Source organism: Pygocentrus nattereri, chromosome 4, assembly GCF_015220715.1.
Source record: "Pygocentrus nattereri isolate fPygNat1 chromosome 4, fPygNat1.pri, whole genome shotgun sequence".
Classification (NCBI taxonomy): Eukaryota; Metazoa; Chordata; class Actinopteri; order Characiformes; family Serrasalmidae; genus Pygocentrus; species Pygocentrus nattereri.
Genome location: NC_051214.1, coordinates 22,706,966 through 22,719,261, shown reverse-complemented (window position 1 = coordinate 22,719,261; position 12,296 = coordinate 22,706,966). Strand labels below are relative to the sequence as shown.

The 12,296-nt window shown below is 41.7% G+C and overlaps 1 protein-coding gene across 4 annotated transcripts in view; it reads left to right on the top strand.

Annotated features, from left to right (window-relative positions):
• ak9 (adenylate kinase 9) overlaps positions 1-12,296 on the top strand; it is a 33,809-nt gene that overhangs the window by 2,138 nt on the left and 19,375 nt on the right. For all 4 annotated transcript variants that reach the window (XM_017719893.2, XM_017719892.2, XM_017719891.2 and 1 more), the window contains exons 3-11: positions 2,828-2,891; positions 2,981-3,033; positions 3,155-3,251; positions 4,900-5,012; positions 5,159-5,350; positions 6,141-6,260; positions 8,984-9,058; positions 9,188-9,286; positions 9,373-9,512. In XM_017719893.2, the coding sequence (XP_017575382.2) occupies positions 2,828-2,891; positions 2,981-3,033; positions 3,155-3,251; positions 4,900-5,012; positions 5,159-5,350; positions 6,141-6,260; positions 8,984-9,058; positions 9,188-9,286; positions 9,373-9,512 (953 nt within the window). The remainder of the gene's footprint in view (positions 1-2,827; positions 2,892-2,980; positions 3,034-3,154; positions 3,252-4,899; positions 5,013-5,158; positions 5,351-6,140; positions 6,261-8,983; positions 9,059-9,187; positions 9,287-9,372; positions 9,513-12,296) is intronic.

Genomic DNA, 12,296 nt, shown 5'->3' with positions numbered 1-12,296 from the left:
ATTGGTGCACTTTGTATGGATATACCTGGAGACTGCAGCCTCTGGGACCACTGAATAGAACTGAATTCAGAACCATCAGCCAACTGTGTTTGCACATGGTGGAATTAGACCTCCGTATTTAACCCATCCGTGCAGTGAAACACCCACATACATGCACAGTAGTGAACACACACTAGAGGTCAGTGAGCACACTTGCCCAGAGCAGTGGGCAGCCCTACCCACGGCACCCAGGTAGCAATTGGGGGTTAAGTGCCTTGCTCAAGGGCATTTCAGTCATGGACTGTCAGCCGAGGCGATAAAACCAGCAACTTTCCGGTCACAGGGCTGGTTCCCTAACCTTCAGCCCACGACTGTTGACTAGATAGTGAGTTGGTGGAACATGCTCACAGCAGTGAGACTAACATAAAAGTGGCACGACAGTGTGTATGGTCTGAAGAGACGTATAGCTGTCAAGAAACCCGTTATTAAGTAAAGGATGTGCTTGGGATTACTTTAATAATGAGAAGCAGAAAAAGCAAACAGCTTCTCAGACTCAACTTTGAAAACTGTCACTGCAGATTTCTGTGAAAAACTGAGAGCAAGTCTGCTGAAAAGAATAGAAGCTGTAATAATAAATGCAATAAATGGAAAAGTAAATAAATGTTAGGAAGCAACACTGACTGACAATCAATTTCACAGCTGTTGTGCAAATGGAATAGACAACAGGTGGAAATTATTGGCAATTAGCAAGACACACTCAATAAAGGAGTGGTTCTGCAGGTGGGGACCACAGACCACTTCTCAGTACCTTTCTGCTTTCTGGCTGATGTTTTGGTCACTTTTGAATGTTGGTGGTGCTTTCACACTCGTGGTAGCATGAGACGGACTCTACAACCCACACAAGTGGCTCAGGTAGTGCAGCTCATCCAGGATGGCACATCAATGTGAGCTGTGGCAAGAAGGTTTGCTCTGTCTGTCAGCATAGTGTCCAGAGGCTGGAGGCGCTACCAGGAGACAGGCCAATACACCAGGAGATGTGGAGGAGGCCATAGGAGGGCAACAACCCAGCAACAGGACAGCACCCTGTGCTCTTCACAGATGAAAGCAGGTTCACACTGAGCACATGTGACAAACGTGACAGAGTCTGGAGACGCCGTGGAGAGCGATCTGCTGCCTGCAACATCCTTCAGCATGACCGGTTTGACAGTGGGTCAGTAATGGTGTGGGGTGGCATTTCTTTGGAGGGCCGCACAGCCCTCCATGTGCCTGCCAGAGGTAGCCTGACTGCCATTAGGTACTGAGATGAGATCCTCAGACCCCTTGTGAGACCATATGCTGGTGCAGTTGGCCCTGGGTTCCTCCTAATGCAGGACAATGCTAGACCTCATGTGGCTGGAGTGTGTCAGCAGTTCCTGCAAGATGAAGGCATTGAAGCTATGGACTGGCCCACCCGTTCCCCAGACCTGAATCTGATTGAGCACATCTGGGACATCATGTCTCGCTCCATCCACCAACACCACGTTGCACCACAGACTGTCCAGGAGTTGGCGGATGCTTTAGTCCAGGTCTGGGAGGAGATCCCTCAGGAGACCATCCGCCACCTCATCAGGAGCATGCCCAGGAGTTGTAGGGAGGTCACACACAATACTGAGCCTCATTTTGACTTGTTTTAAGGACATTACATCAAAGTTGGATCAGCCTGTCGTGTGTTTTTCCACTTTAATTTTATGTGTGACTCCAAATCCAGGCCTCCATTGGTGAATAAATTTGATTTCCATTGATGATTTTTGTGTGATTTTGTTGTCAGCACATTCAACTTTGTACAGAACAAAGTATCAAAGTATTCAATGAGAATATTTCATTCATTCAGATCTAGGATGCGTTATTTGAGTGTTCCCTTTATTTTTTTGAGCTGTGTGTGTGTGTGTGTGTGTGTGTGTATATATATATATATATATATATATATATATATATATATATATATATATATATATAATTTCAGCTTTTTTTTTTTTCAGATGCTGAAAAATTAATAAATTTTACCAAACATCTGTTTGGGTCTCTGTCTCAAGTATGGGATCACTTTCACTTAGCCAGCCAAAATAAAGTGAGATGTATGATATGTGACCAACCAATAATGTAATAAGCAAATAAAGTTATTTTTAATTCAATTAATTTTAATTTCAATTTTCCATAGTTTCCATTTTCCATAATTTTCCATTTAATAACTTTGTCCATAGTTAATATAAGTTGGAAAACTATATATCAGTGCTATATTTATTTTATGTTCAAAATATCAAATTAACACATTTGTGTTGTAATTAAGGCTTATTTGTGTAAATAAACTTCAATAGAAAATAGAAGCCAGTCAATGGGAAACAGTCGTTGTAGGAAATTGAACTGGACAGGAGATGGCAGCATTGAGCCAGGTGTCAAATGCTTCTAAACACTGAACCATTTTCCGGTACAGTTGGTTCAGTTGTGTTGATGCTTCAGAAAGCTTTGTAACGGCCATCGCTACATAAAGCAAAACAAACACAGGCCAGACACGTAACCACTACATGTAACAACACGACATAGACTAGACAACAAAGGGCTTGATACAGGCAGAAACAATAGGGAGCACCTGAGAGGTGGAGGAGACAGGAACTACAAACAGGTGGAAATCCTATTAGAACAGGGGAAGAGATAGGCACACTCAGAGGGGCCTAGAGAAGCTGTGACAGTGACATTCTGCTGCACATATGAGGTTTCAATTATTATTATTATTTTTTTTCTGTTTTGTTTTTGGTTTTTTCATGTGTTGACATGAAAAAAGTTTTTAAAAAGTCTGTTTTTCTTTTTTTAGGGTATTGGCAAGTCTACCCTTGCTAGGAAATTAGCCCAAACTTGGAGATGTGTCCTCATTGACGGTAATCCTTCGTCTTGTTCCTTTGAATCAATGTTTTTAGTCACTATATTTTGTTGTAATGTATTTAAGTTTTGCTTCCTGTGTCTCCAGACACGGAGTTGCTCAACAGTCATATTCGTGATGGTACGGAGCGAGGCGAAGAGGTATGATTGCTTTTATATTTTCTATATAACTCTATATTGAAGTGTAGAGTTCATATTATTTTAAGGTTACATTCTGTGTTCTAACACTTCTACCACATGTGCTGTGATGTTCGGGTTTTAGCTCAACGCTGTCTTGGCTGAAGGGAAGAGCATTCCGGAGGAGAAGGTGTTCGCATTGATTCTTGATAAACTCAAGTCACCGGAGGTGGAAAACTATGGTAAGAAGGTCCTGGAATAGACTGTATCCATGACTGAAGTGCCCTTGAGGAAGGCACCTAACACCCAACTGATCCCTGGGCGCCGTTGATAGGGCTGCCCACCGCTCGGGGCAAGTGTGCTCACTGCCCCCTAGTGTGTATTCACTACTGTGCATGTAGGTGGGTGTTTTACTGCACGGATGGAGGTCTAATTCCACAGTAAACAAATACATTTGGCTGAATTCAATTCAATTAATGGCTTACAAAAATACCCATTTATCCATGATTAACCCTTGTGTGGTGTTGGGATATATGGACCTATTTTCAGTGTTTACCAAAAGAAAAAATGATGTGATTTATTATTATTTCAACCTCAGATTCTTTGGCCTTTGCTCATTTTCTGGGAAGAACATACGCTGATCAGGCATAACATTCTGACCTCCTCCTTGTTTCTATGCTCATTGTCCACTTTATCAGCTCCACTTACTGTATAGGTGCACTTTGTAGTTCTACAGTTACAGACTGTAGTCCATCTGTTTCTCTGATACTTTGTTAGCCCCCTTTTACCCTGTTCTTCAGTGGTCAGGACCCCCATGGACCCTCACAGAGCAGGTACTATTTGGGTGGTGGATCATTGTCAGCACTGCAGTAACACTGATGTGGTGGTGGTGTGTTAGTGTGTGTTGCTCTGGTCTGAATGGATCAGACACAGCAGTGCTGCTGGAGTTTTAAACATAGTGTCAACTCACTGTCCACCCTTTTACACTCTATCACACCCTATTCTTACCTTGTCAGTCCAATTTGTAGATGTAAAGTCAGAGACAATAGCTCATCTGCTGCTGCACGGTTTGTGTTGGTCATCCTCTAGTCCTTCATCAGTGGTCACAGGACGCTGTTGGCTGGATATTTTTGGTTAGTGGGCTATTCTCAGTCCAGCAGTGACACTGAGGTGTGTAAAAACTCCAGGAGCACTGCTGTGTCTGATCCACTCAGACCAGCGCAACACATACTAACACACCACCACCATGTTAGTGTTACTGCAGTGCTGAGAATGATCCATCCAGGGCAAAAGGGGGATAATGAAGTATGCAGAGAAACAGATGGACCACAGTGTAATTGTAGAACTACAAAGTGCACTTACTAAATAAGTGGAGCTGATAAAATGGACAATGAGCACAAGGAGGTGGTCATAATTTTATGCCTGATCGGTTTATAAAATATCCCATTTTCAGTGCCTTCACTCTGTTCACCCCCAACACGTTTATATTATACGTGGCGTTTGGTGAACCCGTGGGGAGTAAAAGTGTAGAGGTGCTGTGTTCTCCTCCTACATGGCCTGCTGTTAGTGTGTGTGGGGGTTGGTGGACAACATGGATAGACTGCTGACTGGCTACAGCTGCTAAAGGAGAAAACTTCTGATATTTTTACATAAATTGTTATGGCTGTATTGATTTAAAAAACAATAATGCGGTGGGTCCATCAGACCACTGAGTAAACCACACACCAACACCACACAAGGGCTAAATACTTTCAGTTTCATTGATTGATCATTGGCAAAGGTTCAGAAGAAACCATAGGTAATCCTGTGGAGCGCTCTCATGTAGTCTTGCAAGTTAATATTAATGTTTAATGATTTGAATCTTTCTTTGCATTTGTCATGCTTGGCCAGGCTATGTTCTGTCGTGCCTGCCATCGATGTCTGAGGAATACCTGAAGATATCTGAGCAAGTGGAGTTGGTTAAAAAGCTAAAAATGCCACCAGACATCATCATCAACCTCAAGGTAACCCTCTTTTTTGTGACCTTACTATTCTGCAGCTGTATATCATTCAACAAGTGGGTTGAATGAATAGGTTCATAGAAGATGGTGATAGAGTGAACATGGAAACAACACAAGATGTGCAAAAAATCATGCGCTAAACTCTGCAGGGTGCAGACAAAGATCTGATCCACCGGCTGGGGGGTCAGCGACAGCATCCGGAGACAGGTCGTGTGTTTTTGAAGGAGCAGTGGGACCTTGTGAAAAAGGAGACACCCAAGAAGAGGAGTGATTCTGAAGAGGAAGATGAAGAAGAGGATGAGAAAGAACAGGAGGAGGAGGAAGAGCAGGAGGAGGAGGAGGTAGAACAAGTATAGCAATAGTTAAGCGTGATTTGCATGTACACTGATCAGGCATAACATTATGACCTTGTTTCTGCGCTCATTGTCCATTTTATCAGCTCCACTTACTGTATAGCTGCACTTTGTAGTTCTACAGTTACAGACTGTAGTCCATCTGTTTCTCTGATACTTTGTTAGCCTCCTTTTACTCTGTTCTTCAGTGGTCAGGACCCTCATTGACCCTCACAGAGCAGGTGCTGTTTGGGTGGTGGATCATTCTCAGCACTGCAGTAACACTGACGTAGCGGTGGTGTGTTAGTGTGTGTTGTGCTGGTCTGAGTGGATCAGACACAGCAGTGCTGCTGGAGTTTTTAAACACCTCATTGTCACTGCTGGACTGAGAATAGTCCACTGACCAAAAATATCCAGCCAACAGCGTCCTGTGGGCAGTGTCCTGTGACCACTGATGAAGGACTAAAGGATGACCAACACAAACTGTGCAGCAGCAGATGAGCTATCGTCTCTGACTTTACATCCACAAGGTGGACTGACAAGGTAGGAGTGTGTAATAGAGTGGACAGTGAGTGGACACACTGTTTAAAAACTCGAGCAGAACTGCTGTGTCTGATCCGCTTGTACCAGCACATCAATGACAATGAGTGTAGAAACAAGGAGGTGGTCATAATGTTGTGCCTGATCGGTATATTATGTGGTGGAGTATGTGTAGCGTGTGTAAACTGGAGGGGTCACGATCAAACTGTGAAGGAATGTGCAATGACTGTGAATGATGGTTTTGTATGTGTGTAATGAGGAGGAACAAGAGCTACAGAAGGACATGATCAGCCACCTGGTGAGGGTGAAGGAGAATTTCCCAGAGGAGGCCTGCCAGAGGATTCAGCTCTATAAAGACAGTATACTCAGGCCGTTGGAGGTGAGGAACCTTGGTGGTGCATACTGCAGTAGTAATAGTCATTTTAACTTTTGCAATTATATGCATTTCTTAGGTGTGTTGTGTAATGAAATTGATATGTTTATAGCTACAGTACTGTGCAAAAGTCAGAGACCACCTTTCATTTACTTCATTTCCAGTCAAAGACGGTCATTAAGTACAACATATTCACTGTTCAGCATTAAGAAAAAACAGAAAACAATTAATAGAAAACTACACAGAAGCCTCAACATCTAAATATCAGATTTTTCAATATTTAGAATGTCCACCCTTTGTCTTTATTACAGCTTTCGATCTTTTCAGGAGGATTCACTTTCAGTTTTTCAAAGAAATCTGCAGGAACATTCTGCAAATTTAAATTTTCTGCTTTTCACAATCCAAGTTATCCCAAACACAATCAGTGATGTTAAGGTCTGGACTCTGGAGTGATCAGTCCGTTGTTTTGAGAACACCAGCAGCTTCTTTGTCTGATTGCTTAAGTAACAGCTTCTTGACAGCTACATGTCCTTTCAGACCCATAGCGCTGAGTCATCTTCTAACAGTGGAAGGATGGAAAGAAACACCAGTGGATGTTTTCACATCTGAAGCAGCTTGATTTTCTCCTCTCCTTCAAAGATGAAGTCTCTCAGTACTGATGGTGACAGTTTTGATGGTCTACCACCCATGTGGCCTGTGACACAGTCCTGTTCGGCCCACAACATTATTTTCATTTTCATTTCTTACTAACCTGTTTCACCCTGAGATGCACTACAGTTCCCAGCATGCACTGCAACATACTGTGCCTTCTGAGCTCCAACAACAACCTATGGACCAGCAGTTGCACAAAAAGAAAAGATGTCTGCTGTCTAAAAAATGTAAAATGGTTTATTTTTATTTTTAATTATTTTTGAATAAGTATTCAATGCCTATTTTGCTGTTGTAGTTTTGTCATATTTTGAATAAACAATGTCCCGTTCACGCAACCCTGAGGGAGAAGCGGCTTAGAAATGGCCCATTCAGTTCATGACAAAATGTAAAAATTAAGTAACACAGCTGTCCCACGGATTTGCTAAAATTTTTTATTTGGCCCTTTTAGTGGTTAAGTTTGACACCGCTGGTCTACAGGTTCCACACAGTTGTTAGGAGTCCCATTTTCTCCATATATTGCCAAAAGTATTCGCTCGTCTGGCTTCACACACACATGAACTTGAGTAACATCCCATTCTTAATCCATAGGGTTTTATATGATGTTGGCCCACCCTTTGCAGCTATAACAGCTTTAACTCTTCTGGGAAGGCTTTCCACAAGGGTTAGGAGTGTGTTTATGGGAATTTTTGACAATCTTCCAGAAGTGCATTTGTGAGGTCAGACCCTGATGTGGGATGAGAAGGTCTGGCTCACAGTCTCCGCTCTAATTCATCCCAAAGGTGTTCTTTTGGGTTAAGGTCAGGATTCTGTGCAGGCCAGTCAAGTTCTTCCATACCAAACTCACTCATCCATGTCTTTATGGACCTTGCTTTGTGCATTGGTGCGTAGTCATGTTGGAACAGGAAGGGGTCGTCCCCAAACTGTTCCCACAAAGTTGGGAGCATTAAATTGTCCAAAATCTATTGGTGCTGAAGCATTGAGTTCCTTTCATTGGAACTAAGGGGCCGAGCCCAACTCCTGAAAAACACCTCCACACCATAATCCCCCCTCCACCAAACTTTACACTCAGCACAGTGCAGTCTGACAAGTACCGTTTCTCCTGGCAACCACCAAACCCAGACTCGTCCATTGGATTTCCAGACAGAGAAGCATGATTGGTCACTCCAATGTTCCATGATTGGAACACATCTCCACTGCTCTAGAATCCAGTGGCGGCACTTTACACCACTGCATTGCACGCTTTGCATTGCGCTTGGTGATGTAAGGCTTGGCTGCAGCTGCTCGGCAATGGAAACCCATTCCATGAAGCTCTCTACGCTGTTCTTGAGCTAATCTGAAAGCCACATGAAGTTTGAAGGTCTGTAGTGACTCTGCAGAAAGTTGGTGACCTCTGCACACTATGCCCTTCAGCATCCGCTGACACTGCTCTGTCATTTTATGTGGCCGACCACTTCGTGGCTGAGTTGCTGTCGTTCCCAATCACTTCCACTTTGTTATAATACCACTGACAGTTGACTGTGGAATATTTAGTAGTGAGGAAATTTCACGACTGGACTTGTTGCACAGGCGGCATCCAATCATGGTACCACGCTGGAATTCACTGAGCTCCTGAGAGCGACCCATTCTCACTAATGTTTGTAGAAGCAGTCTGCAGGCCTAGGGGCTTGGTTTTATACACCTGTGGTAATGGACGTGATTGGAACACCTAAATTCAGTGATTTGGATGGGTGAGTGAATACTTTTGGCAGTGTAGAGTATATATCAATGATTTGATTTTTGAGCGCCAGTTTTGGAAACTCCTGTTTTTTTCCCTTATTTTCTTTCTGTCTCCTTCTGTCCTCTCCCCTTTTCCTTGTGCAAGTGGATTATCTTGTATCTAATCTCCTTAGAAACATCTCCAGAAAAATGAATAAATTGTAAAGTAAACAAATGACCATTCTGACATGAAATTAAAAGGAAGGATTTGTGGACTTTAACATTTGAACAGTACTGTATATCTATTTCCATCTGATTTGTTTTTTATATATAGTAGCAATAACAATAATTAACTACATTTGTGCATGTTTTAACCTGTGTAGGACTATATGGCAGATCATGACCCCCAGTACCTGTTTGAACTAGATGGAAACAAGGACCCAGAGGAGCTTTTTGGGGTTGGTGACTTGTCTGACGCCAACATTGGACTGTGAAATAGATCTAGTGAAACATAAGTAGCGTAGTTATAGTTGGCCTTGAATTTTAACACTTCAGTTGTGGATTCGCTGTTTCTCTGGTGTGTATAGTGTGTAATGGCTCGCCTGGAGTCCATGGCTGTGAGGAGAGCGGCTGTACCTGTACGCTTGCTGTTAGAAGAGGAGGAATTTCCAGAGGAGACAGACATGGTCCATTGGCCTTTTTCTCATAATGAACAATGCCAGGCACCATTCGTTTTCTTTCAACTAAATATGCCCTGTCTTACATGATGCAGGAGGAGCTGTTGCGTATGCTGTCCTCCAGAAACACTGTGGTGCCGGGCTTCCGCTGGCGTAGGAGTCGATGGTCCTGCACATGCCCTGTTGCACTCAAAGAGGGCAAGATCATCAGAGGCAAACCAGAATTTTCAGTCGGGTCAGTGCAGACAGATGAAAAAGAGAAATATTTATTTAAAATGAACTTAAACTTAATTGAGGCAAGTTTCTCATTTTCTTCACTGTTAATGATGTTAGCATTGTTTTGGTGAACTATTTCCTTAAAGGCATAGTTTGGCAAAATAAAAAATAGAAAATGTAATGTACGCAATTTTTCCTCTTACCCCAGATGTAGTCGGTCAGCCAAGACATGTTTGATGTCTGAGGTTTCCTTCTGTAGTTTATGCATTGGAGTTACAGAGTTGATGTAGCTATGCTTAAACCCTACCAATAAGCTCTGTACAAACACTGCACTTGCCTAATGTAATGTTTCAACAGAATTCAGACGCTTGCGGTTAAAGAACAAAAGGGAGGCTTTACTAGTGAAATCAGAGTCCATGTTCATAGTCAAAAAAAAGGCAGGGTTCAAATCCAGAAGACACAACAGATATAAACAAACAAACATAGCACTCTTGCGATAATCCAAAAGGGAGTAGGCAGAAGGCGTATTCAGAAACAAGCAAAAGGGTCAAAAACAGTAACAGACATCCCAAGTGTCCCGGAAGCTCTGGGAGTCTCCCGCATATTATACGATTATAAATAGCGGTTCCCTGATGCCCACAAGCCAGATAAAATCTCCTGGAATCTAGAACGAGCGGCCAAGAGCGCACACAAACGCACACGTAGGCGACACAGACTTTTTTTTCCCTATCACGAAAAAACTTCCGGGAGACTTGGGATGTCTGCAGTAATCAGAGATCCAGGCCAAGCAATCCAGAGGCCACAGCAAAAGGCAGAGTTGGAGAAACGAAAACGCTCAGTAGTTCTATGGCTAAAGCCTAGGCTAATAAGCTAAACTAGGAAGATCATATGATCAACTACACAGGTGACACATATCAGTACTCCGCTGATCTAGAGCGCTGATAGGTGCTTTAGGAGTCAGCTGATCTCCCAGAGGGTTCTGGGAGATGGAGTTCGTATAAGTTTCTGTGTTCAAAGGACGTGTAGAAGTCATGTGATCTCCCAGAGGATTCTGGGAGATTGAGTCCGAATCCTTGCCAGGACTCCACGGATTTATGACACCTAAATTTTCATGTACTTGTCTCAAACTGTGTTGACTTGTTAAGCAGTGTCAAATTTACTTGCCTCTCTGGGTAACACTTTGTATGAATGTTACATTTGTAAGCATCTATAAACACATAACATGTTGCAGTGCATTCATAAGGCATTATAAACATGGTTATAAATATTTAGAAAAATACATTACACTGAATTACACTGTATAGACATATTTATTATATATAATGAATTGTTAATATAATGCAATATAAGTAGTGTTAATAACATGTTATACTTTCAGTGCCAAAGAAGTCAGTCCCAGCTTGGAAAAAATAAAGTTTATTTACTCCCTGGGATTTCCAATATTTTATTTCTCGCTGCTGGTGCTGTTAAGGCCACATCTTCAGGGCTTTAGTCCTGAGTACTCAGATGCTCCAAACAGTGCTAATTTCTGCCAGTATTCTGTTCTGTTCTATAAGTTAGTGCTATGCAAACAGTGGTGTACATTTAACAGTGGTGTACATTGACTTTCCCACATTGGGTGAAACACTGATGGCAGCACTAGTTTAAACTCTGACATTTGAAGCCTGTATTGAGCTTTATTGTGGATGTTTTAGTGTTTCAGTAAATCCTTCAGTAAATACTTCAACTTGAAGACTCTTAACACTGGAGGAGTCTTTACTACAGTATGCTTCACTTTACTTAGAGTGGGCAAATACAACTTATGAGCTCTTATAATGTGTTATGAACAGTACTTATAATGTATTACGTTAACAGTTCATAATGCATAATAAGCATGGCTATAATGTGTAATGTTTATAAGTATTTATAGCCAAGTTTATAATGCCTTCTGAATGCATTATAGCATGTTATGAATGTGTTTATAGATGCTTACACATGTGACATTCATAGAAAGTGTTACCCTTATCTGGTTTCGGTAACAATTTATTGTGGGACAGCGTTCATAAGTCTTAATAACATACACTTGCATAAACATTTATAAAGGCCAATTCCAATCTTCTGTTATGTTGCTTTTGTCAATTTTGATGTCAGGTGATATAGCACCTGTTATTGGCTTATGTCATGATATTTTTGGGGTAAATGACATAATAACTGACTTTGTAGTGACATAATGCTGATAATGGGACATAGATTAAATCTTACAAATGGCACAGTGAAACTTACTTTAAGTAAAGAGCCACAGAAATTGCTTACTTTCATTTAACCAAGCTGGATCATATTATCAGCACTACTATCAGTCACTGTGACATACACTGAGCTGCACAGTCTATGCCATTCACCCCAGAAAGTATCACATCACAAACTAATGTAAAATCTGGCACAAAAATTATGACAAATAATGTGTATCGGAATAAGCATTTAGAAATGTTTGTATAGGTTAATGTCGGCTGTCATGACGAATGTAGGTGTGACGTAGCCTTATGGGCGCTATCTTACAGTAAGGTGTTACCATGATTGTTGACACTGTATGATATAGTGTTATCTATAAAAACAGACCAAAGCGAAGCTGCAAAAGCTTGAACACTTCTGGTCAAATGATGAATTTCTAAGTTAAAATTAGTTAACACATCATATACACATAATACAGAGAGCAAATGTGCCATTTTGTGCACATTTTAGTGCATGATTTCTATTTGTTCGCTGATTTTACCATATTGGATAGTGCAAAACATAAAATATGAAATGTGCCATAACTTTTGTACAG